General features: G+C 34.5%; 3 protein-coding genes and 1 pseudogene across 3 annotated transcripts; all 4 read right to left on the bottom strand.

Annotated features, from left to right (window-relative positions):
- Nucleotides 1–2,648: 2,648 nt before the first annotated feature.
- Nucleotides 2,649–7,756, bottom strand: LOC107811345 (putative leucine-rich repeat receptor-like serine/threonine-protein kinase At2g19230; annotated as a pseudogene).
- A 1,677-nt stretch (nt 7,757–9,433) lies between these two features.
- LOC142180331 (uncharacterized) lies at nt 9,434–15,380 on the bottom strand. The gene is made up of 2 exons (XM_075252057.1): nt 15,141–15,380; nt 9,434–15,043 (listed from the first exon to the last, which is right to left on the bottom strand). The coding sequence occupies exon 2, from the start codon at nt 14,378–14,380 to the stop codon at nt 13,070–13,072; it is 1,311 nt and encodes a 436-aa protein (XP_075108158.1). The 5' UTR covers nt 14,381–15,043; nt 15,141–15,380; the 3' UTR covers nt 9,434–13,069.
- Nucleotides 10,585–10,986, bottom strand: LOC142179996 (uncharacterized). Its single transcript, XM_075250913.1, has one exon. It carries the CDS (start codon nt 10,984–10,986, stop codon nt 10,585–10,587), a length of 402 nt encoding a protein of 133 aa, XP_075107014.1.
- On the bottom strand, nt 12,382–13,023 carry LOC142179995 (uncharacterized). The gene has a single exon (XM_075250912.1). It carries the CDS (start codon nt 13,021–13,023, stop codon nt 12,382–12,384), a length of 642 nt encoding a protein of 213 aa, XP_075107013.1.
- Nucleotides 15,381–24,830: the final 9,450 nt, after the last annotated feature.

The raw sequence follows: 24,830 nt of genomic DNA, 5'->3' as shown, positions 1-24,830 counted from the left end.
AAATATCTTTTATAATTATTATGTAGAGTTTAGTTTCCTTTGCCTTGGTTTTATGTATTTTGTGGTTTTGTTATTTTAATTTTTCTCTTAGTGCTAAAAATAACTGATAGTAATACTTCTCTTCTTGGTTAAGTTGAAATGAAGTTGGGGAATAGTATGTGATGAGTGTGCGGAGAGAGAAGAGAACCAGTGAAAGAATTTCTTAAATGTGTTATTGTTATTTTGAACTTCTGTTTGGTTGAGCTTGATGCATATGTTTTGTTTTTCTTAGTTATATGTCTAGAAGTCCATGTTCATTAATGCATTATTTTTAGCTACATATCCTAGTTGGGTTTATATTAATTTTAAGAATATTTTAAGCCACTATCACCTTTGGTTTAAATTTGTTGACCATTTTTTTTTAACATCAAGGCTACTAGAAAATTTAAATTTGTCAAGTTTAAAGTTGTAAACAAGTTTTGACTCAGTCTTTTAAATACTAGATTTCTTTATTAAATAAATAGTTTTAACAAATGAATTAATTTAAACGCTAGGCAATTAGTAGGCACGTTTATAACTTCACGGAATCGCTTGCATAGCGTGAAGTTTAACATTCAATAAATTAGTTCAATAACCTCATATCATAACCATTAGTTTTAGTTAATTCTTTGCTAAAATCAATGATTCGCTTGCGTAGCGCGATAGTTAACTTTTAATAAATTTTAAAAAAAATTAATTTTCTCAAATGTAGTAATTTTTCCAAAAGTCATAGCGTGCTAATAATCCTTGTCATGACTACGCATTCGCTTGCGTAGTGTGGTTACGATATCTTGTTATTCTTTATCAATTCTAATAAAGCAAGTATTAAAAGCGGATAGGTAAAATATGAAAATCATATAAATCACAGTTTGTCCAAAATTAATTCAAGCCAAGTTTTAAGTCAATAAAGCGACCGTGCTAAAACCACGGGACTCGGAAAATGCCTTACACCTTCTTCCCGGTCAACAGAATTCCTTACCTTAACTTTGTTTTCGCAGACCAATAATAATAGAGTCAAACCTTCATTCGACTAGGGATTCAAATAAAAGGTGACTTGGAACACCCAAAAAAAATCAATCCCAAGTGGCGACTCTGAACAATAAAATAATCTCTACTCAAGTTTGTCACTTTAATTGGAAAAACTCTTTAACCCACAATCAACTCACATTATCTTTTTGGGGTAGAAAAGGGGTGTGACATACACAAAGTTATAATAGTAATTTACTATGGTTAAGTGAAAAATACTGAGAATATGTAGTAATTAAAGTGCAAGTACAGGTTGCGCTACATTCAAGTGATTTTCAATGATTCTATAAGTCGTAACCACTCTTTTGTTCAAGTCGTAAGATTTAACACAATTAAAAGGTTAATGTATTCGAACCTAGTCGTGGGAATTTCATCGATGGACATCAGCAGGTGTCAAACAAAAAATTGAACAATCCAATACAAAACCGTGTTAATACGTACTCCATCCGTTCTAATTTATGTGAACCTGTTTGACTGGGCACGGAGTTTAAGAAAAAATAAAACTTTTGGAATTTGTGGTCATAAACAATTGAAAAGGGGGCTCAGAGTATTTATATGGTTATAAAAGCATCTTATTAAGAGTAAAATTGTAAGTTTAAGCAAAACTGTTTCCAAATTTAGAAAAGGGTCATTCTTTTTGGAACGGACCAAAAAGAAAATAGGTTAACATAAACTGGAACGGAGGTAGCATATATTTTTCTTTGATGACCAAGTTATCCGGGCTCAGTCCATTTCATTGACCACTAGTCAACACCCTTCCGGGCAAAAGGTATAAATATCTTCCCAAGTAATCACTACTCAAGTAGTAATACAAAAAGGTGATCGTCTCCAAAAGGGTTATGAGAAATTTACCTTATTTGAACTAAAACTTTACTGACTGACCAGAGAGAAAAGCAGCTTTCTTGATTCGGATTTGACAAGGAATATATGGAAGCGCCTTTATCTTCCTAGGTAATTGGCTACACGAAGGGAGTAAAAAAGAAAGTACAATGCAAAAATAATGAATTACACTATTTAACAAAGACAAGATATACCAATTACAAGTCAAAGATATGAATAAAAAGGAAATAAGAAACAAAAAATCAAAAAATGTCTCAAAACAAGTCCTGATATTGCAGACTCCTGTAAATTAAAATCAAAACCTGTCTGAGAGTTTGCTATCAAGAAGCACAGGGATTGTTAAAGTTGAATATTCTGAATCAAACTCTCTGCCTTTAGTAACCCCTTTTACTGCTTCTAAATATTGCTCCAGTTTATTAGCCACATAATGCATGGTTGGCCTATTAGCCGAGGAGGGTGAGCAACAACTGATTGCTAATCTTACATATTTTTCCACCAATTCACTATCATAGCTTCCCTCTAGCCTGGGGTCAATAACATCGGCAACATCACCGGTGGTAAGGGAAAGACCAACCCATTGAGTTATGTGTGTTTACCCGAAAAATGGATAGAGTTGAATTTATACGCAGTTCCGAGGATATGTGGCGTAACTTAACACAAAATGTAAAGGATAAATAGAAATGTAAATATAGATTGCAAAGAATGCAAAATAGATAAGGTTATCAGGAACAATGAATCTTAGGATTCAACAAATAGAATCAATCTAAGAAATCTGAAAGAACGATTCTTTACTGTAGAAGAATATATCACTTTTATTACAATGTAAGCCTGAGAAAACTTGTTTTACAGAAATGGTAACCAACCCCTTTTATAGTGGATTTGGCTCTAAGCATAATACAATAAATATTCAGTGGGAGACCCATGATAAGTCAGTTTTTCCATGATTTCTGCCAAGATTCTCTCTAGTGGGATTGCAATGGCTTTTGTCTGCGAGCTCGATCTTGCTTAGAACCCTCGATTTTGGTTTGAGCTTGATTTTAGCTCAAACTCGTGATCTTGGTTCGAGCCCGATCCTGGCTCGAGCCCTCGAATTGATTCGAGGTCAATGCTGGTTGGTCTCTGGATTATCAGTATGATAGATCTACTCTGCATCATGGTTCGATTTCGATTTGAGCTTGATGATGATATCGAACTCGACACGGATTGGCCTTCCGGGTTCGAGGTTAGTTTGTTCCACCTTCGGGGTCTTACTTCGATAGATCATCGTTCGAACTCGATCGGACGTGCTAAGGCCGAAACCTATTTCGACCTTATACAATGTGAAAGTTTTTGCTTGTTACCAAAGGGGGCTGTCTTGTGACTAGTTCCAGAAAGCACGACTCCGAAGCTATAAACATCACTCTTTTCATGCAACTTCTGTAAATGAGCATACCTGCAAGCCAAGAATGGCTAGGACGGTCAGGATTTAATTCATAATCACTGACGGTGTAAAGAATTATATACCATCAGTGTAATTTAACCTATTACATAAGGTTATTTATAATTTATTGTAATGGTCAATTCAAAGCGTGAAAAATGCAGATCGTAAAACTTATTACTCAGGATCAAGATAACCGATGGTGCCAACAACTGCTGTTGACACAAAAGAGCTCTCATCTAACGAAAAAGCTCTGGAAATTCCAAAATCAGCAAGTTTTGCTTGGAAATTTTCATCTAATAAGATGTTGGTACTCTTAACATCTCTGTGGACAATAGGCGGCGTGCAAGCATTATGCAGATAATCCAAACCTAGCAAGTCCTCGTTAACTTCAGTAAAAAATAAAGAAAAGACCTACTCCCTCCGTTCCATGTGAACCTGTTTGACTGGGCACGGAATTAAAGAAAAAATGAAACTTTTGGAATTTGTGGTCCTAAACAAGTCAAAAAGGGGCCCAGAGTATTTGTGTGATTATAAAAGCTTCTCATTAAGGGTAGAGTTGTAAGTTTAAGATAAATTGTTTCCAAATTTAGAAAGGGGTCATTCTTTTTGGAACGGACCAGAAAGGAAATAGGTTCACATGAACTGGAACGGAAGTAGTAATATGGTAGAAAAATAGAAGAAGAAACAAAAGAACTAAGGAGTACTATACAACATGAAGAAGCAGAAGAAGAAAATGAAATGAAAATACACGAGGGGGGGAAAAGCACTGTGAGAGATGTTTGCTTACCTTCTGCTGCATCCAGGGCAACTTGAAGTCTCTCAATCCAACTCAGTGATTTTTGACTATGACTTGCATCAGCAAACTAAGCTGCTCTAACACAATTGCTTGATGTATCAGGAATTGTATACTATCAGTTGAATATGAGAACAGGCTCAGGAATATTTAGACAACAATTTCAGGGTTGAACAGGTCCAATTAAAAGAAAATAAGGGATAGAAATATTACGTAAAATAGGATTTTTCTTTTAGATGATTTGAAGTGACATTGGCTATGAAACATACGGAACAAAATACTCAGGAGCAAACGAAGTATCATTGAATAACCACATATTCCTCGGTTTGAAGATATAGTCCATTGTCAAACAGTTTATCACATTGTGGCCTTAATGGAAATAGAAAGAGCGAAAACTTACTTGTTAGTTAGTCAGAAGCATTTGAAAAGACTAAGAAGATTTAAACATGAAAATTGTCAATTCTCACCATCGAGATGCTCTTCACTGTCCCATTTGCCATGTACTCGTACACAAGTGCCATATAAGCACCTTCATAACAGTACCCAATAAGTGAAATCAACTTTCTGTGATGAACTCTTCCCAGTAGCTCAGCCTACAAAACCAGATATGAAATTAATATAGATTAGTTCCGCTGTTTCTGTAAGTCTATACAGATCCTACAAATTGTTGTTTAAAGAGAATTCATGTATTCAATAGGGCCAAGTTCAAACCTCAAGCTGAAATTCCTTGTAACCAGTCTCAGCAAGCATCTTCACAGCAACTTCTTTGCCATCCAAGTAGCCATAGTATACTATCCCAAGTCCACCTCTGCCTAGAATATTCTCAAAGTTGTTGGTCATACTCACTATTTTAGTATATGAGAATCGCTGGCTTTTCAACTCAAAAGACTTGACCCTTTTATTCCCTGATTATAGAAACATTGTCGTAATTCAGTGAAAAAATCTTCACCTTGAGAATGATAAGAACAAAAAGAAACTTGTACACAGCATACCTTTGCGTTTCATGACGTAACAAATAGTGATAGCCACAATTGAGAGTATCAACAATGCAGCTGCTGATGCAACTACTGGAACTGTAAACTTCTTTTTGTTACATTCAACTGATTGACAACGATTTGGATTTCGGGCTACAAATCCATCCATGCTGTTGAAAAAAGGTGTATTACTCCATAGACTAATGAACAAAGGTTCTATCCAAGAGTTATCAACAATATCTCTATTTAAATAAGAGAAAGATACTTAGTTAATCAAACCCCACAAAAGAAGAAAAAAACTACTTTTAGCATTTTTGGACTTGACACTTGAGGAAGGAACCAATCCAAGTGAAAGGTCATTACACTATAACAGGAATAATACCTCCCCTCTGCTTGAACCTAATCCCAGTCAGAAGCACCTTTAACCAGAAAACCATTCTAAAACAACCAGACTTGTTACTTTTATTGCATAACATGGAACTTGAAAGGGGCCTAATAGAAGAACACCTAAACCTTAGTACCTGGCTTGATTTTTTTCCTTCGAATTTTCGCGATGTTTTGCTCTAATCTTAGTTAGACGTGTGGAGATAGACGAAATCCTAAGAGAATTAAAAGATAAGCCCATCGGCTGGCATAGGCATTATAAATTGCTGGCACTAGCGCTGTGCATTGTTTCTGTTTGATTGAAGGAAAGGGACAAAAGAGAAGCAGAACCATATCCTTCACGAATTCAGTCTGAGCATAAACTCATTTTAACTGCGATAGAGAGTACAATATTTAGCTATGTGTAGAGCATATTATCTAGTGGAAACTAAAGTAAGTTTTGCGCAAACAAAAAAAGAAGACATAATAGGGAAGATAGTAGTCCTCCACGTATAAACTAGTACTACTAAATGATGATATGGAAATTTATCAGCATACCTGAGCAACAAGACTCCATTATTTGCTTTTTCAGAAAGCTCAACTGGAATTGAACCCCAGAACTTGTTCCCAGTTAAGTTTCTAAATAAAAATAGCAAAGATACTTTATTCATCAGATTAAAAATGACCATGAAACCAAGATGAAGAAGGAAGTACAAATAGGACTTACAGGAACCTCAAGGATGTAAATCCAGCAAGAAAGCTAGGCACTGGACCAGTCAAATCGTTGTCCGATAGATCCCTGAGATTATCAAAATCACTTCATTCTCTTGAACTATGATCCTTTTTTTGTCAATCTTGAATCTTCATAGATTTTAATTCTTTTTTCAGGTTTGGGGAAGCTTACAAGTACTGTAAAGCAGTTAAATTTGATATGATAGTTAAATTTAATCCACTGGAGGACAAGTCCCTGGAAAGAGTTTTGAACATTTAGCAGTAAAATTTAGAAGAGCTTAAAGATACCTTATTTTGAAAGCACCTAGGGGTAAACTTATTCCTCATCCAATTTATTCTGCAACTGGAAAATATATTGGGCAACTCAAATGATATAATTAGTACTGAAAACATACAGGCCTATGATTCGGGTACAACTGCTGGAACTGTAATTGCAGCGAAGACCTTCCCATGTGTAATCTTTCGGGAAGCATGGATCTCCTTGCCAGTTTTTCTTCACATCATAAGTTGCCTTAATATCCATGATTGCATCAACTACACTCAAATAAAGCAGAGTAGGGATAAACAAAAGAGAACATGAAAAGGAAACCAAATTGTTTGTTAAACCTTTTGCTCTATGATATTATGTTAGTAAATTATCCAGAGGGATTAATATTTCTCTTACAAGATATTTAGCAGATATTTTCACAAGATATTTTGCGAACATAAATATTGAACTCAACAAATATAAATCTTAGACCTACCTATGCTTAATAGGCAAATTATAGTTGCCTTATTTGAGATTTTAGCTTATAACACGTAATTTTTAGGTAAGCTGCCTCCTCTCGAATTTTAGATATCAAAACTATATTTTCGTAAACAAGGAGGTGGATTTGTCCATTAAAATTAACTTCCCTTTTGTTTTAATACATTTCGGGTAACAAAGCTACTACCTTTCTAAGATTTTATTAGATCATGAATATCAAATTTTCAACTTCCCCAAGTGATCAGTCTAATTATATCAGAAAGAAGTTCATCCATTTGTAGATTAAGATATATTGCTGTTACGCACAATTTGAAAGGACCCGGACATCATCTTTCATAATGTTTGAAATAACAATGTGTAGCCCAATTAAAATGTGATCCTTTCCAGTAATCAACAGCTGAAATAACAACAACGCTTAAGCAATCTTAATCTAAAAACGATCCTGGGGAGACAGAACAGTATACGCACCATCATTTTCATCAGTATGAAGCTTCAATAACCTTTTAGAAGAATAAACCTCAAGTTCATTAATAAGCGGTGGTAGCGTCAAATTGTTGGTTCGACGCAACGTGCAGTTGAATTTGCTAGCCATTCGCTTATCTTCCATGACAAAAGTGGTCAAGTACTCTGGCTCAAATTCTGCCCACACAGTTTCATCATTAATAACGACATCAAATTTTCTGCTCTGGTTAGGGTTTAGGCTCACAATCAGAGGTGGATTTAAGATTTGATCCATATGGGTTCGAAAGTATAATCTTTTAAGTTAGTGGGTTCTAAATTAATATTTTGTATATATTTATTAAATTTTTTAATATAAATACAGAATTTGAACAAAAACTACTCATTGTGGCTCCGCGCTCACAATTTCAGCAAAATGCAAGTAGGTGTAGTACTCGATTTCGGGATCAGCAGGACCCCATGAAAGAGTCAAGGTACTTGAATTTCGTAGCGTTGCTGCCGTCCCCATCGCAAGGTTCGGCGTGTAAAATTCCTTCTCAACATCCCCGTCAACTTCTCTTCTTGCGGAGATTATGTGTCTAGAAGTTGCATAAATTTTTGTATAAATTACGATTAAACCCACTATACAATTACTATTTTACGATTAAAATTACGTACTTCTAAGATTGAACCCGCTTGCATAAAATCCTGGGTCCATCACTGCCATTGTGATCGTTGAAACGTTTCCCATATTCGATCATAAGCGTCAAATACGTATCTGAGTGAAAGAAAGAAGAAAAGTGCTAGTGATACCTATTAAAGGGAAAATTAATGTCCAAATTTAGACTTCTACGAGACAAAAATAGCTCTCTAATTTTACTCTGAATAGTATTTATATCAAGAATTAACTCAAATAACTGTTTACCTAATTTTTTGTAGGAAAAAAAATAGTCAGTGAATATGTATATGTAAATTTCATGTATAATATGCATATAATTGTGTAATCAATATATAATCTATTTATATATCGGATAGAAAAAGTAAATAATGAATCTGACCGACTATTATATTTTCGGTTATTTATCCTTTGTTGTCGCAAATTCGTAGTATTTGTCCTTACTCTTTAACCTTCAACGTGGAATTGATGGACTTCAATTGTCAAATAAACAAAAATAATAACGATGTTAGACTCCAATTGTCAATGTACTCGTGGCTATTGTTTAAAAATTAAATTACATTTCGTTATTCTTAGGAAAAATACGAGACTTATGTATAGGGTGAAATATGATATGACACGTGATCGTCTAAAGGGAGGACACGTGAAACCCAAGACGGGGATGGCCGAAGATCGAACGTAGCCATTCCGCTTGTCATCAGAAAGGATAACGTTCATAAAGGTGTGTTAAATGCTCTATACCCGTAGCATTTAATAGGGGATATTCTACAGCATTAAAAGCGACGGTCCGTTACAGAGAATTTGGCATTTATGTTCACCGTTCTGTCTTTATCAATGACCCTCATAATTGACATTAAAGGAGGACACGATCATGGGATGACGCGTGTTCGGGCATTACATGCGGAGAGACGTGCGTCTAATCAACTGTCAGGAACCTTCAGAGGGAGTTATAGTAATTTTCGCTAAAAAGGTGTTTCTACCAACTTTCCGGTAACACAAAATTATGTCATCGGAAAGCAGGGGGGCTAATTGTATATGGTGAAGTATGATATGACACATGGTCGTCTAAAGGGAGGACTACCTGAAATCACTTTCTTTTTATGATGTAGAAAATATATTTTCTTCTATTTCAACAAAATGAGTATTTTCTTTTTATGATATAAAAAAATATTTTCTTTCATTTCAACAAAAAAAAATACTTTCTTTTATGATGTAGAAAAAGTATTTTCTTTCGTTTCAACAAAATAATGTAGTAAAAAGTATTTTTTTTCATTTCAACAAAATGAGTATTTTCTTTTCATGATGTGAAAAAAATATTTCCTTTCATTTTAACAAAATGAATACTTTTTTCATTTTGTAGAAAAAGTACTTTCTTTTTCAACCAAAAAAAAGAGTATTATCTTTTAAGTTTTTTTGGTAACAACTGTAAATATTATTACCATACCAGCCAACGTAAACATCAATACACCTAAAGAGCACCTAAACACACATCTACCTTCGAGGAAGGTTAATGTATGAAATTTTAGGCCTCTAGAATAAAACTAAGTACATAGAATTCTTTGTAAGATATCATTCCTATTTCTAGCTTTTCTTGACACACTATGGAATTCTACTCTATCTACTATTTTTTTTTTTATCTGATCTATAACTGTCTCAATATGAACATTTTGACTTCTGAAAATGATCAAGTTCCTCGCCCTCCATGTATGGTAAATTATTGCTCCCCAGACTGCTACTATTAACTTCTTTGTGATCTTATGTCAATGCTTCTTCCTGATTGTTTCCATCACTAGTTTCACCTCTCCAGCTTGGATCTAGATACTCAACCAGTCTCTCAATGTACGTCGTAGCTTACCAGACCATTCACAATCTGCAAACAAATGTAAGGAAGTTTATGTACTTTGAGTTGAGCATAAACTGCACGCAGGGCTATCTACTGGAATGTTCAAGTGGCTGAGCCTTTCCTTTGTTAGCAGCCTATTTCGCACTGCTAGCCATAGAATGAATCTATGTTTTGGTTGTGCAAAAGCTATCGAGACTAGTTCACTAATTCTCCACCTTACTTTCATGCCTATAAGGGCATTATAGCTGAGGGAAATAGAGTATCTTCCTATTGAACTCAGTATGTATCTGCCATTAGTAAACCAACTGATCATACTGCTTTTGATAAAATTTATTTTCTTCCAATACCAACTACAATCCATGGGGGGATTATGCATCCATATATTGCTATCATTCTTCATATATAAGTCGTGAACCCATTTAATCCACAAAGAATCCTGTTTTTCAGCCAATTGCCAAATTAATTTGCCAATAGATGTAATATTCCAATTCCTGCATCCTTTGATATTGAGACCTCCATACTTTTTTGGCACACTTATTCTATCCCAAGATACAAGTGGAGGTTTCTTCTTCCTCTCAGTGCCCCCCATAAGTACTCCCTACAAGTTTATCTACCTCTTTCAGGAAACTCTGAGGCAATATGAATACAGCACCCCAGAAATTATGAATAGAGAATATCACTGCATTGATGATTTGTAACTTTCCAGCATAGGACAACTATTTAGCATACCCATTCTGAATTTTCTGAGTAATCTTATCAATCAGCTGATGACATTCTAGTTTGTTTCTTTTTTTAGGAGAAACTGATAATCCCAAATACCTTATAGGAAAAGTCCCTAGTGAAAATCCAGTGATGCTTAGTAAAGTTGCCTTTGTATGGTCATCTACTCCTGCTATGAAGATGTTTGATTTTTCCATGTTTGCTATCAATCTTGTAACCCTAGTGAAGTGATTTAAAGCCTCAATAACTCTCCTAATATATTTCTCTTGGCCTTTACAAAATATCATCAAGTCATCAGCAAAAACTAAATGTGTAAGCTTTAGGTGCTTACACATTGGGTGGTATTTGAAATCAGGTAAGTCACTCATATACTTGAGTATTCTATACAGGTACTCCATGACTAATACAAATAAAAGGAGAGACATGGGATCCCCTTGTCTCAGTTCCCTTTTACCATTAAATTAGCCATGTCCCTCTCCATTAACTATTATAGAGTACTTTGGAGATGTGACACACTCCATCACATGCCTAACAAACCTCACTGGAAAACCATACCCTAGCAGTGCTTCTTACACAAACTCTTAACTCACCATATCATAAGCTTTCCTGAGATCAATCTTCGTAAGACACCTATGAGTAGTTTTCCTATTATAGTGCCTGAGAATGTCATGGCATATTGGCACATTATGAACCATAGTTCTGCCTTGTATAAATGCTGTTTGGTTCTCAGCAACTATCTGACTCACACCTTGCTTTAACTTCAAACAAATCATCTTTGAGATGACCTTATATATCACATTATAACAAGCAATTGGCCTGAATTGACTTGTATTTTCAGGGTTAGTCACCTTTGGTATAAGGGCAATATTAGTGACATTGATTTGTTTCAGCAATTGTCCAGTTTGAAAGAACTCCAGTACCGCCTCAGTGATATCCTTACCTATGACCCTCCATGCAGCTCTATAGAAGCCACTCCCATATCCATTCGGCCCAGGACTCTTATTGATATCAATACTAAACACTGCCTTTTTCACCTCCTCAATGGTGAAAGGCTCCAAAATCCTTATTTGCTGGTCAATTGTTAATAAGGGACCATTATTGAGGAATCCTCAAAAAGTGTTCACTCTTTCTTCACGTGTTTTCCCTAAAAGGTCTTTATAGTACTGCACAAAGATCTTAGCTATGTTTTCATGTTCTGTTTGCATACATCCTGCAACATCCTTCAGCTGTGTGATGACTTATTTCAACTTCCTATGTTTAATAACTGAATGAAAATACCTGGTGTTTTCATCACCAAGCCTTATCCAGTTAGCCTTACTTCTTTGCTGCAAATAGATTTCTGTTAAGTAAGAAGATTTTTCGAGTTTTTGATACTTCTCTCTTTCAGTTTGTTGTAATTCAAGGTTATCTGGATCAAGATGAAGCTGCTCTTGGATATTCTGCAAAGCAGTTCTGCCCTCATTAGCTTCAGATACTATGTTCCTGAAGCTTTGAGTATTTAGCTTCTTCAATTCTCTTTTTAGCATCTTCATTTTCCTTACCACCTGAAATATTTTGCAACCATCTATCAGTATATTCCATCCTGCTTCAACCACCTTCAGAAATTGTTTATGCTCAGACCATGCATTACAATATTTAAAAGTTCTTTTTGGTTTTCTACTATTATCATCAAATGTAATCTTTATTGGGCAGTGATCACTGATACCCTCAGGTAAGTAAACAGCCTTACAAATGGGCATATTTTGTAGCCACTCAGCATTGATGAACATCCAGTCAATTTTTGAGAATACTCTCTAGTCAGAGCCTTTATCATTCCAAGTATATCTCTGGCCACCATGTGCCAACTCCATCAAACCACAGGTGTCCAAGAAGGTTTTGAAATCTATAACTTCTTCCCATGTAACAAGATTCCCTCCTAGTCTATCCTCACTACTTAACACTAAGTTGAAATCCCCAACCACAAGCCAAGGCAACCCACTCTTGTTGCTTTGTGTTATTAACTCAGTCCATAGTGTTTTCCTCTCCTCTTTTGTGTTAAAGGCATATACAAAGGAGATAATACAAGTTATTTGTGTGGGGATGTATTTAACCTCACAAGTCACTATCTGCGCATCTATAATGATAGGAACAATATTGTAGAAGTCTGGTCTCCATCCAATTAACACTCTCCCATTATAATGAGCATCTAGATTAGTGATATATTGCCACCCTTCAAATATTTTAGTGGCTATGTCAACAATCTTATTTCTCTTAACTTTAGTCTCCAGCAATCCCACTAATCCTACTTCCTCATTTCTGCAAAGAGATTTAACTTCCCTCTGCTTATTAGGGGCATTAAGCCCCCTTATATTCCAACACATGATCCTAACCATTCCCATATATCGGAATAGTTCGACCACCCTCATTCCCATCTTGGCCAATCCTATTGTCAGCATTGCTAGTTGTCTCTTGCAGCACATGAAAGGAGTTATTCCCAACCAACTATTGTTGAGTCTTAAATTGTTTTCTAGCTTGACTCTTAGGGGTAATCCAACTTGTTGTAGTTTGATCCTTCTGTTCCTTCACTACTAACTTTAGTGGTTGATTCTCCTTGTTAGCATCTCCATGTTGTTTCCCTACAGGTGGCTTTTTAGTCTGCTCCTCAGCCCCCAATCTCTCTTTTTGAGTTTTTGTAGGATCTATGCCTTGCTTCAATTGAACAGCCTCATCTTGTTCCCCTATTATTTTATTTTCAGTCACATAATTATTTTTCCTACACTTTGCAATGTCATGCCCATACTGATGGCAAAATTTGCATAGAGTAGGTCTCCAATCATAAAGAACTTTCTGCTCAATCAGGTATCCTTTCTCATTCCTAAATACTAATGTATCTGGTAGCTTTACATCCATGCCTACTTCCACCAACAACCTCGCAAAGTTCAATCCAGCCTTTTTCTCTGTATTCTGATCTACCATGAGTGGCTTGCCCACTAAACTACCTATTTTGCTCAGTCCCTTTGGGCTCCAGTACTTGAAGTCTAGGCCAGGCAGCTTGATCCATATAGGAACAGTCTGAATTTCCTCTTTGGAGAACTCCATGTCAGGGTTCCAAGCTTTGACAATAAGTGGCTTATTGTCAAAATGGAAGATATTCCCTTGTAAAACATCATTCTTTTCAGCAACAGAATCAAATCTCACCAAAATGATGCCATTTTTAAGCATAGCAATTTGACTAATTCTATGCTTACCCCACAACCTCTGGATGTAACTTTTGATTACTTCAAACGGGGGATGGGCTCCCAATACATAGCATACAACAACAAAACTCCAGTATTCAATTTCAGTTGCTATATCATCCAGCTCTATATCAGTGATCGAAGACTCGCCATGCACAACCGGAGCAACAAATTGCAGCTTGAAACCAGCTTTGTTGATCTTAATTATGTCAAACTTGTCCCATATTGATCCTTTTGGAGGTGGTGTATTCAATTCCTCCTCGACTTCATCGGCCCATGACTTTCTTCCTTCCATCGTTGTTACGTTTTTTCCTTTATCAGTTGAATTTTGCACAATCTCTGTCCATTGACGTATAGCTTGTTTCTTATCAACAGAGCCAACCCTAATTTGTGTTACCTCTGTAGCAATTGGAGGCACCGCAGATTCCCCCTCACTCTCACTTTGATTTCGTCTCGTTGTCTTTGAAGTTAATGTAATCTCTGCAATTTGGGAAGGCGTTGCTAGGTTTTCAATTGTTTTGGCCAAAATTGGGGTTACCGTTCCATTGATTCCCACTTCCTCTCCAATTTCCTTCATGATTTGCTTGGTTAGCTTTCGATCCTCTTGTTACGTTGTCTTTTGCGCTAGCTGCTTGAGCCATTCAAGCTTTCTGAGATGGAATTCGAGCTCTCTTTCCCATGGCCGGCGCACGTTAGTAAACTTGCATCGAGAGAGAAAAAACCATCACAAAAAGTTTATTTTCTTTTAAGTTATGTAGCACAAATTCCAACGTTGTTTTTGAGTGAAAAAGTAAAGCAGCACATTAGTCCCTTTTGGGTTTGTGTGGATTTTTAAAAGAATAATTAAATTCTTGAAGAAAATAGAGTCCTGAAAACGTTGAGTTTAGAGTTTGGGGGAGGAGGGAGGGGGAGAACAAGAAACATGGAGATTTGGGGGAAGGAGGTAAAGGAAGTAACATAAAAAAATTATTTTTCTAAAAAGTATTTTCACTCTCTAAACAAATACTAGAAAATATTTTCCGAAAAAAGTTTTTCACTCACCAACCAAACATGAAAAAAGAAGTGATAAAACCACTCATTTTTCAAGAAAACATTTTCTAGGAAAATATTTTACATGGAAAACATTTTCCTTCGTACCAAACACACCCTTCATCGCTTGTGTAATTTAGTGGAAAACTTCAAAAATGTTCGCTAGATGACTTGAGTTTTCTGGGTAACCCACAGTCGATAGTCACGAATCCTGAAAGAAATAAATCCCAAGAAAATTAATTGATTTACACTTTACAGTGACTAAAACAATCACATGAAAACAAGAAAAACTTTTCAATATTAGTTACCTGATTGATCATCAAAAACTGGCTGGCCATGAGTTACAAGGATGATAGCCAAAAGACCAACAACGGGAAAAAGGAAATATTTTTGCAACTTATTGGAGTTGGCCATTAGGGGAGTCTGCTCCATGGATATGGCGAGAGGCAAACTCTTCACTAGATTAGAACGCCTCATATGTAGCTAAATTCATGTAGGAAAACAGATCAAAGGTAAAGGAGTAACCTTTCCTCCTTTAGAAAGAACGATTGTCCTCATTACCAAGAATAACAAATAACTACTCCCTCTATCTCAAAAATATTGGCATGGGTCAAAGTATTTAACTTTGACTATGAATTTGGGCATAAATTCTTCAAGTTTTTGAAAATAAAATTTATATTTTTAGAAACTATATAAAAAAATATTATAAGTCATAATAATTCATAATTTAAAATATTTATAAAATATTTAAGAACAATGTGGTCAAAGAACAACCTCGTGGATTTTCCCAATAATAACAATTTTTTTGAAACAGAGGAAGTATATTATTCTCTTCTCTCTTTTTTTTAGCTCGAAGACGGACATAAAGATATAGTTATCCCTTGAAAAAATAAAATTCGTCCATAAAATAAAAGCCTAATAATGTCTTCCAGATAATTTAAGGGAAATATGCTCTTAAAAATTAATCAATTTGACCTTTAAAGTCAACTTATAACACCTTAGGTCAGAAAGTACATAAAAGCGGAAGTATTCATGAGGATTCAAAAAATAATTTCAGACCTCCTATTAGTCACATTTGCAACCAACGATTCCAAAAAATCCCTGCTAGATAGTTATAAAGTTGCAAAGGATTTTTCACAGTTAACAAATATTTATCTTTAATTGTTGGTATTTAATGTCTCAGTTGGTGGATTATTACTTTAATAAGTTGAGAACTTTTCATGCTTGCTAAACTCTTAACTAAATTAATTGTTAAATGTTCAAATACAGGTCTCTGAGTACTACTCTCTCTGTTCACTTTTACTTGTCCACTATTGATTTTGTACACCGTTTAAGAAAATAATAAATAAAGTGCATAGTTTATCATGGTATCCATATTAATTGGTGTATAGTCTTAATGGATTTGGAGAATAATTTGGAATGAGTAATTAATGCTAAGGGTAAAATAAAAAAAATAAATTATTTTTCTCTTGTTATGTTAAAAAGGACAAGTAAAAATAAAACTTTATTTTTAGAATACTTGACAATTAAAAGTAAACTGAGGGAGGGAGTAGTTGTTATTTACAAACACACCAATTGCTGTTCAAATATTGAAGGCCAGTGTATGTTAGAACCTTACCAAAACTAGCATCCTTTTATTCACAGGCCTCTGAGTTGGTTGGGCGGAAAACTTCAAAGATGTTATGACTTATGACTTTTGGGACATAAGTGAGATTGATGTAAAGATGTGCGAACACGTTCCCAATTTTATTACTTCCACTTGCTTTATCAATGTTCCCAATTATATAAATTCATAAACAATAACTAACATTTAGTTAGTAAATGTTCTTTTATAAACCGCCTTAAAAGAAGGGCGTCGTGTATTATTGCCAGTATATTCTTGTAAAAGGTAAAACGTAAAAAGTAAAAAGTGAAAGGAAAAAAAAAGATTAAGAGCGGGACGAGAAATCTTACATCCTTACATTTTACCTAAATGAATGACATGCCATTTTACCAAAAATAAGTAAGCAGGCTTTTCTGTAATTGTGGGTAGTTTATTAAGTTTTTCTTTTTTTTAAATTAAAGAAGGACGGAGACGATTGTAGTTCTTGTGCATCAGTATGAACGAATATGTAAATTCAGTGATAGATGTGATTGATGGAGTTGTGAATTGAGAATGTATATATTTTTAGCCGCTCAAAAAAATAATAGCTGATAATATATATATATATATAGTATTATATTTTTTTTTACTAGGGAGTACAATTAATTTCGGCTGACCGGCCAATTTTATATTTTGCCCTTGTGAATTTGCTTGCAAATACTGGTCTAGTTCCACATAGGAGCATAGTCTAACTTAGTGTTTTAAAAGGTGTTTTCGGGGCGAGCCCCAGGGCAAGGCGTACCAAAAAGGCCCCGGGGCGATGGTGTGGGGCGAAAGTCTCAAGAGGCGTACACCCACCAATTCGGGACGTATGCCCGGGCGTTTGAGGCTCATTTTTTCAGTGAGGAGTAAGCCCCAGAGACTTTTTCAAATTAAAACAAAATTTGTTGAATAAGTTCTTCATATAATACACAAATTCTTAAAAGTCAGTTTGGTAATTACTCAAAAGGTTTAAAAAGGAACTCAAAAGTATTAAATTTAAAAGCCAAGACCTTTTTTTATTGATTGAAACCCTAATTCATGGTCTTTCCCAAATCTCTATTTTGTCCGCTAGTCTGCTAATATCTCCCAAAAGCAACGAATATTTTTTTTTTTTACAAATATAAAGAGAACTACATTCTCCTTCATAGTAGCAAGTTCAAAGTTCAAATTGCAGGTTAATCATCCTTTTTATTCCTCAATGTAGAAAACTTTATTCTTTTAGACTCAAGTTACTTGTGCTTGTAAGTAGCGTGTAATAGATTGTTTTGACTATTGTTGTGGGAACACACGCCCCCACTTGAGAAAAAGCCAAATAAATGGCCATATTACAGATGGAGCATATATATTTCAAATATTTATAGTTTTCTTCAATTTTTATGTAATTTTACCTGTTTATAAATATTTACTGTCATTATATTATTTTATAAAATATTAAAAATTAAATACCTATGGGGCTTACGTCTCGCTGAGGTATATGTAAAACGTCATCGCCTTACGCCCACGCCTTTTAAAACACTGGTCTAACCTTGTTAGAGCCCAACATATTAAAGACGAAGGGCCAACTAAGAGTCCAAGGGAGCTGCTGATTCTATTTTGGGCCTTCCGGAGCACTAGCCCATGCCCATATATATATATATATTTTGGAAAAATTACCCAAACTGTCACTCTATAAACTCTCCCAACCAAAAATAGCCCAAAACAAAATATCTACTAAAAAAGGCTCAAATGTCATTTTGGGCCCAAATAGTTCAATTAATGTCAGTTTTTTTGTATCTGTTATTTTTGTAATACAAACACCGTTCTCTTCTCTAAGTTCTCTCTCTCTCTCTCTCTCTCTCTCTCTCTCTCTCTCTCTCTCTCTCTCTCTCTATATATATATATATATATATATATATATATATATATATATATATATATATATATATATATATATAATTTTTTACTAAATTGAACAAAAATTGCTGAAATTGACGAAAAAACAAGATGCATTTGCGGTTATTTTCGTCTGAATCCAGGTAATTTGGAGTAGAAAATCTCTTATTTTGTATATTTTTCGGATTGCATGTGTTTTTGGAGAAGCGATGTTGCTTTTTTAGGCTTTTGCGACTGAATTGTTTAGTTAGAGTTCATCGTAGGTATCTGTTATATATGATTTTGTTAGTTTTGGTTGAGTTTTGTATCAATTTCTTCACAAAATTCTGCAACCGTTTGTTCGTATAATTTTTTTTAAAATTTTTCTCATTGAACCAAGTTTCAATTGTGAAACAGAGTAATATGACAAGACAAACTCGTTCGATGAGTTCTTCACCTTATACAAAGTCGGTTTCAATTGAGAAATCGAGCAACATGAGAAGAGAAACTAGTTGAAAAATCGATTGATGAATAAAATATGGGAAGACAAAACCGTTCCTATAGTATTAAAGTGTTAGAATCTCGAAAGGACGTAGTTGGACAATCTGAAAAAAAAGAAGAGCAAAAGGGTTAGAGTGGATGATGTTGAAGGTAAGAGAAAACGTGTCGTGGAGGATGAAGTGAATTTGGGTGTCAAACCAAAAAATAGTAAGGTTCAGAAGGCAGAAAAAGTTAAAATTCTTGACAAAGTTTGTAAGGTACATATAATTTCAGTTATATTTTTTTCTATTGGTGAATCTTCTTTTAAAATTGGATTTAGTTTGTATTTGTTTGTTTTTAATTCGTGTCATTTATTTGTAGCCTTGGAAGCTTTCGCCTTACGCCCACGCCTTTTAAAACACTGGTCTAACCTTGTTAGAGCCCAACATATTAAAGACGAAGGGCCAACTAAGAGTCCAAGGGAGCTGCTGATTCTATTTTGGGCCTTCCGGAGCACTAGCCCATGCCCATATATATATATATATTTTGGAAAAATTACCCAAACTGTCACTCTATAAACTCTCCCAACCAAAAATAGCCCAAAACAAAATATCTACTAAAAAAGGCTCAAATGTCATTTTGGGCCCAAATAGTTCAATTAATGTCAGTTTTTTTGTATCTGTTATTTTTGTAATACAAACACCGTTCTCTTCTCTAAGTTCTCTCTCTCTCTCTCTCTCTCTCTCTCTCTCTCTCTCTTATATATATATATATATATATATATATATATATATATATATATGTGTGTAATTTTTTACTAAATTGAACAAAAATTGCTGAAATTGACGAAAAAACAAGATGCATTTGCGGTTATTTTCGTCTGAATCCAGGTAATTTGGAGTAGAAAATCTCTTATTTTGTATATTTTTCGGATTGCATGTGTTTTTGGAGAAGCGATGTTGCTTTTTTAGGCTTTTGCGACTGAATTGTTTAGTTAGAGTTCATCGTAGGTATCTGTTATATATGATTTTGTTAGTTTTGGTTGAGTTTTGTATCAATTTCTTCACAAAATTCTGCAACCGTTTGTTCGTATAATTTTTTTTAAAATTTTTCTCATTGAACCAAGTTTCAATTGTGAAACAGAGTAATATGACAAGACAAACTCGTTCGATGAGTTCTTCACCTTATACAAAGTCGGTTTCAATTGAGAAATCGAGCAACATGAGAAGAGAAACTAGTTGAAAAATCGATTGATGAATAAAATATGGGAAGACAAAACCGTTCCTATAGTATTAAAGTGTTAGAATCTCGAAAGGATGTAGTTGGACAATCTGAAAAAAAAGAAGAGCAAAAGGGTTAGAGTGGATGATGTTGAAGGTAAGAGAAAACGTGTCGTGGAGGATGAAGTGAATTTGGGTGTCAAACCAAAAAATAGTAAGGTTCAGAAGGCAGAAAAAGTTAAAATTCTTGACAAAGTTTGTAAGGTACATATAATTTCAGTTATATTTTTTTCTATTGGTGAATCTTCTTTTAAAATTGGATTTAGTTTGTATTTGTTTGTTTTTAATTCGTGTCATTTATTTGTAGCCTTGGAAGCTTTATATTCCAGTTGGTGAGCATTTTCCTGTTACTCATTGGACATCATGCACTAATGTGTACATCGTATCAGTTTTACAGTCAAAGTTGACTGATGTCCAGCTTCGGATGTTTAGGGAAAGCTGTTTTGGTTATTTTCTTGATTTACCTCGAATTGTTATCCAGGCACAACTGATTCGTTCTTTAATGTTTAGAGAGTTGGTTCAAGATAAGTGTAATCAATTTTATGTAAAATTGAATGACGAATGTGTTTTACGTTTTGGTCTTCGGGAATTTGGTGTTGTAAGTGGTTTAAACTGTTGTGGCAATGAACATGTTGAGGGTAACTTCAGTGGACCTAATAGGTTGGTGGATACTTATTTTTCTATTTTTGAAGCGGTATCAAAGAAGTCGCTTATTGATTATTTTGAGAAGAAGATATGGCAGTCTGATGAAGACACAGTTATAATTACAATCATTTATTTCATAAACACATTTCTAATGTTCACTCAAGCTCAGAAGACATTTATAAATAAACGTGATTTCCATCTTGTCGAGAGTGGTGATTATGTATCATTTTCTTGGGGTAAGATTGCGTTTCGAGCTTTAATGAAGTCGGTGAAGGACATGTTGAGGGAAAAGTCTGAGTTTTATAGGATTGGTGGATTTTCTCTTGCACTACAGGTGTGGTTCTATGAATGTTGCATTGTAGTTGATAAAAAGTTTGTTGTTCGCATTGGAGATCATACACCACACTTATTGAATTGGGAAATGACAGACAGGCCAACACGTGAAGACTTCTCTACTGGTTTCTTCAACAACACATGGAATAAGGTACCAGCTTTTATGTATTGATGGGTTATACATATATGATACACTGTAATTTATTGTGATACATCAAATATACAGTTTTTATACATCTTTGATACATCTAGGACTAAAGCATTTTTTGTTACATTTGCAGTTTAAAAATATTTCTCCTACAACTGAAGAGCTAAGGAGATTTACTTTGCCAGTTGAAGTTAACAATGAGTATCGAAAATATTTGACATCACGTAATAGGGGAAAACTTCCTATTGATGATAGCGATGATTTTGTCACGCCACCTCCGAAACAAATTAAGGAGTCTGTCCCACCAAAAAAGGCGCCGAGTGTCCAACCTGTTGATTATGATCGTGAGTTGCAAAAGTTAAAAGCCGATGTTAAACAAGTTTGTATTGATTTTTTATATATATATTTTTTGAAAGTTTTGTTAAAAATGTATATTCAAAGTCTATTATTTTTCTTATTTGTTTCCTTTTGTAGCTCCATAAGCAGTTAAAGTCCTTCATGGAATATGTTTTTGATAAATTAAAGGTAGTCTTTGAGTTGATAAATTCCAAGGTATGTATTTCTTTTCCATTGTGCATTTTCTTTTATTTTTTTAGTTAACTTACTGTATCATTTTTTTAAAAATAGTTTGGTGCAAGCGAAGACAAATATGGTGCACATCCAGAGGAAGGCACCAGAGGTCGTCAAGACAATAATGATTTTATGAGTAATATGGAGTTTGGTGAAAATAAAGATGTTGACATGGATGGTTGTAAGGTGTGTTTTGTTGTGCATTTTGCACTTTTTCTTTTTCTTTTCTTTGTTATTTTTGATAATTAGATTCTTTTTAAAAAATTAGGTCAGTGGAAGTGAAGGCAAAGATGTTCCACATTCTCAGGGAGATACCAGTGCGCATCATCATAACAACATTGTGCTCGATGCAACAGATTGGTTAGGTATCAATATCATGGAAGAACCTTCTGGTGTGAAAGCTAACATGTTCATTGTTAAAGTAACTTTCACACTAGATGTATTGCATGCTTGCGCTATTGGTGAGACTGCAAATGAGGCGACATGGGAGATGGAGGTAGAATCTGATAAAGAAAAGGTTCCCGAATCTCAAACTGGCGTTGTTTGTGTGACTGCAAGTGTTCATGAGGCGGCAAGGGAGATGAATGAACAATCTGAGAAAGAGGTTCCTGAATCTCAAATTGTTATGTACTATCCTGAATTACTTTTTAAAGTTTCGCCGTAAATGAAAAAAAGAAAGAGATGTCCTGAAAAGGCCATGCAGTCTCCATTCATTATTGTATTTGATTCAGGATTCAGTACTGGTGTTGTTGCAGTGAAAGAAAAAAATAAATTTATGTTGTTAAGCATCCTTTTCAAAGCAAAATCAGAAGTGGAGTTAACAACTCTTTGTTGAATGTAGTTGATGCGTGGGTCAAAGAAGGGAAGTCCAGAAAGAAGTATGTTTTCAACTTCAGAGTTTTGTTCAGTTTTATATCTTAATATATTGTCATTTGTAGCATTATTTTATATCAAATCACTGTATTTCTTTTGTGTATATCTGTTACCAGGAATAAAATTTACCCAAACTATGTTAGTGAACTCAATTCTGCTTATGATCTTGGTGTATATCATGTTGAAGACAAAAAATAATTTTACACTTTGGTATATAATGGTCAGCCTTTGTATGACTTGGTATGTAAGAAGTTACTTTTACAGTTTTGTTTTTTTAATTTTAGCCAGTGTACACGTGGTCAGGCCTCTTAAGTTAGAACAACTTATTAATTGCTATCTTTCTTAGCACAAGAGAAGTAGTGAGCATTCATTTTCCTTTGGTTTCTATGAATTTGGTTTGAAAAAGCATAGTTGCTTAAAGCTTACGAGCCTTCGGTGATTAATTATTTGTTATGTTTTGTTTAAGCACATTGATGTTTTATTCTATTATTTGAGAAAGAAGGGGAAGTATGACAAAGACTTACATGTAACATTCACCACCACAGATTGGTACTTCGACGAGAAAATTAATGAGTTGTGGCAAGCATTTAATGATACAGATGGAGATAGTGCAGTGTGCAATCCGAAATATGTCATTGTAGAGTATATTCAGGGGTATGTCTTGGATGTTAATGTTCCACGGCACACTGTCGAGCACGTCTTAGTGCCAATTAATGTTGTGAAACAATGGCATTGGATAATAGTTGTGATGTCCTTCAAGGATAGGTGCATTTATGTGTATGACTCTATGCGCTGTGGAGTTGCTCATCAAGCCAAAGTTCATAATACAATGCATAAGTATTCTGTGTTGCTGCCTTATTTTTTCGTGCACACGTATTTCTATTTAAACAAAAAAATATCAACTGGTGTACTGGTGTCTACAAATCTAAGGACTTGATTATCCCTGTTGATGTAAAACTGGTTGAAGGACTGCCTCAACAAGTCAAAGCGTATAAGTTTCTTTCAACACAATCTATTTTGTTTTTAGATTTTGCAGTTTGATAATTATTGTTATTTTTATTTGTAGTGATTGTGGTATATTTGCGGCATCATTTGTCGAGTATTTTATTGAGGGCAAGATGCCTCGTAAAAAATTCAATGCCCATGCACACCGGCACAAATTTGGTACTCTCTTGTGGGATTATGCTAGAAAGAAGATGGAATTGAACGCGCAAAATAATGATGAGATTATTGATCGACAGAATAAGTCACGAAAACGGAAGAAGTAGTTACCTTTGTCATTGTTGTAGGATGAACTCAATAATTTTATTTTGTATTGTGTTCTGTTATGTTGTCAATATTGTAAGATGGATCAGATTTGTTTGTGTTTGAATTTTATGAATACTTTTAAGATTTGTACGGAAGCCAGGGGCTGATCTTTAAATAGGAAAACAAATGAGATGTCTGCTCTGTTATAAAAGTTTAATGAGTTTTAGTGCAATATTGAAGTGTTGCAGTTAGTTTATTTTGGCGTTTTCTCCCTTGATTTTGTATTGTGAATTCAAGATATGAAAAATATACGGTAGTTTGTGATACATTGTCTCTGCCAAATACACGCATGATACATATATGATACACATATGATACACACATAATACATAGATGATACAGTCTTTTTGAATTGCTGCACAGTTAGTTTCTTCACAATGATTTATGCAGTTTGTTTGGTTTCGAAATATGTATTGATGAAGCCACACTCTCATTTTCAAATTTCTAAAACTCTTTGCACAATTTTCTAGCTGCTACTAATGTTTTCCATTAGTTAGCTTTGTTATTACACAAATATAGACATGAGTAAGAGCTGATACACAGAGACACATAGGTGATACACAAGAGATACATAGATGATACAACTTCTTTTTTAATCAAACAGATGTATAATTTACCGACACACAAAGATACATAGGTGATACACAAGAGATACAAATATGATACATAGCTGATACAACTTTTTTTTTAATCAAAGAGATGTATAATTTAAAAAATACACTTGTAACATGATTTTATATGATAGATCAGATATTTATTTATATCTAAAATTCAAATAACATTCTGCATTGATACATTTCTTGATATATTGGATTCTTCTAAATCTTTATGATATTCAGTAAAGTAATATAACAAGTAATTCTAAGTTTAACATATTGCATCCTCT

This window comes from Nicotiana tabacum, chromosome 4 (assembly GCF_000715075.1).
Source record: "Nicotiana tabacum cultivar K326 chromosome 4, ASM71507v2, whole genome shotgun sequence".
Lineage (NCBI taxonomy): Eukaryota > Viridiplantae > Streptophyta > Magnoliopsida > Solanales > Solanaceae > Nicotiana > Nicotiana tabacum.
Note: the sequence above shows the minus strand (reverse complement) of the source record. Positions and strands in the feature narration are given on the sequence as shown.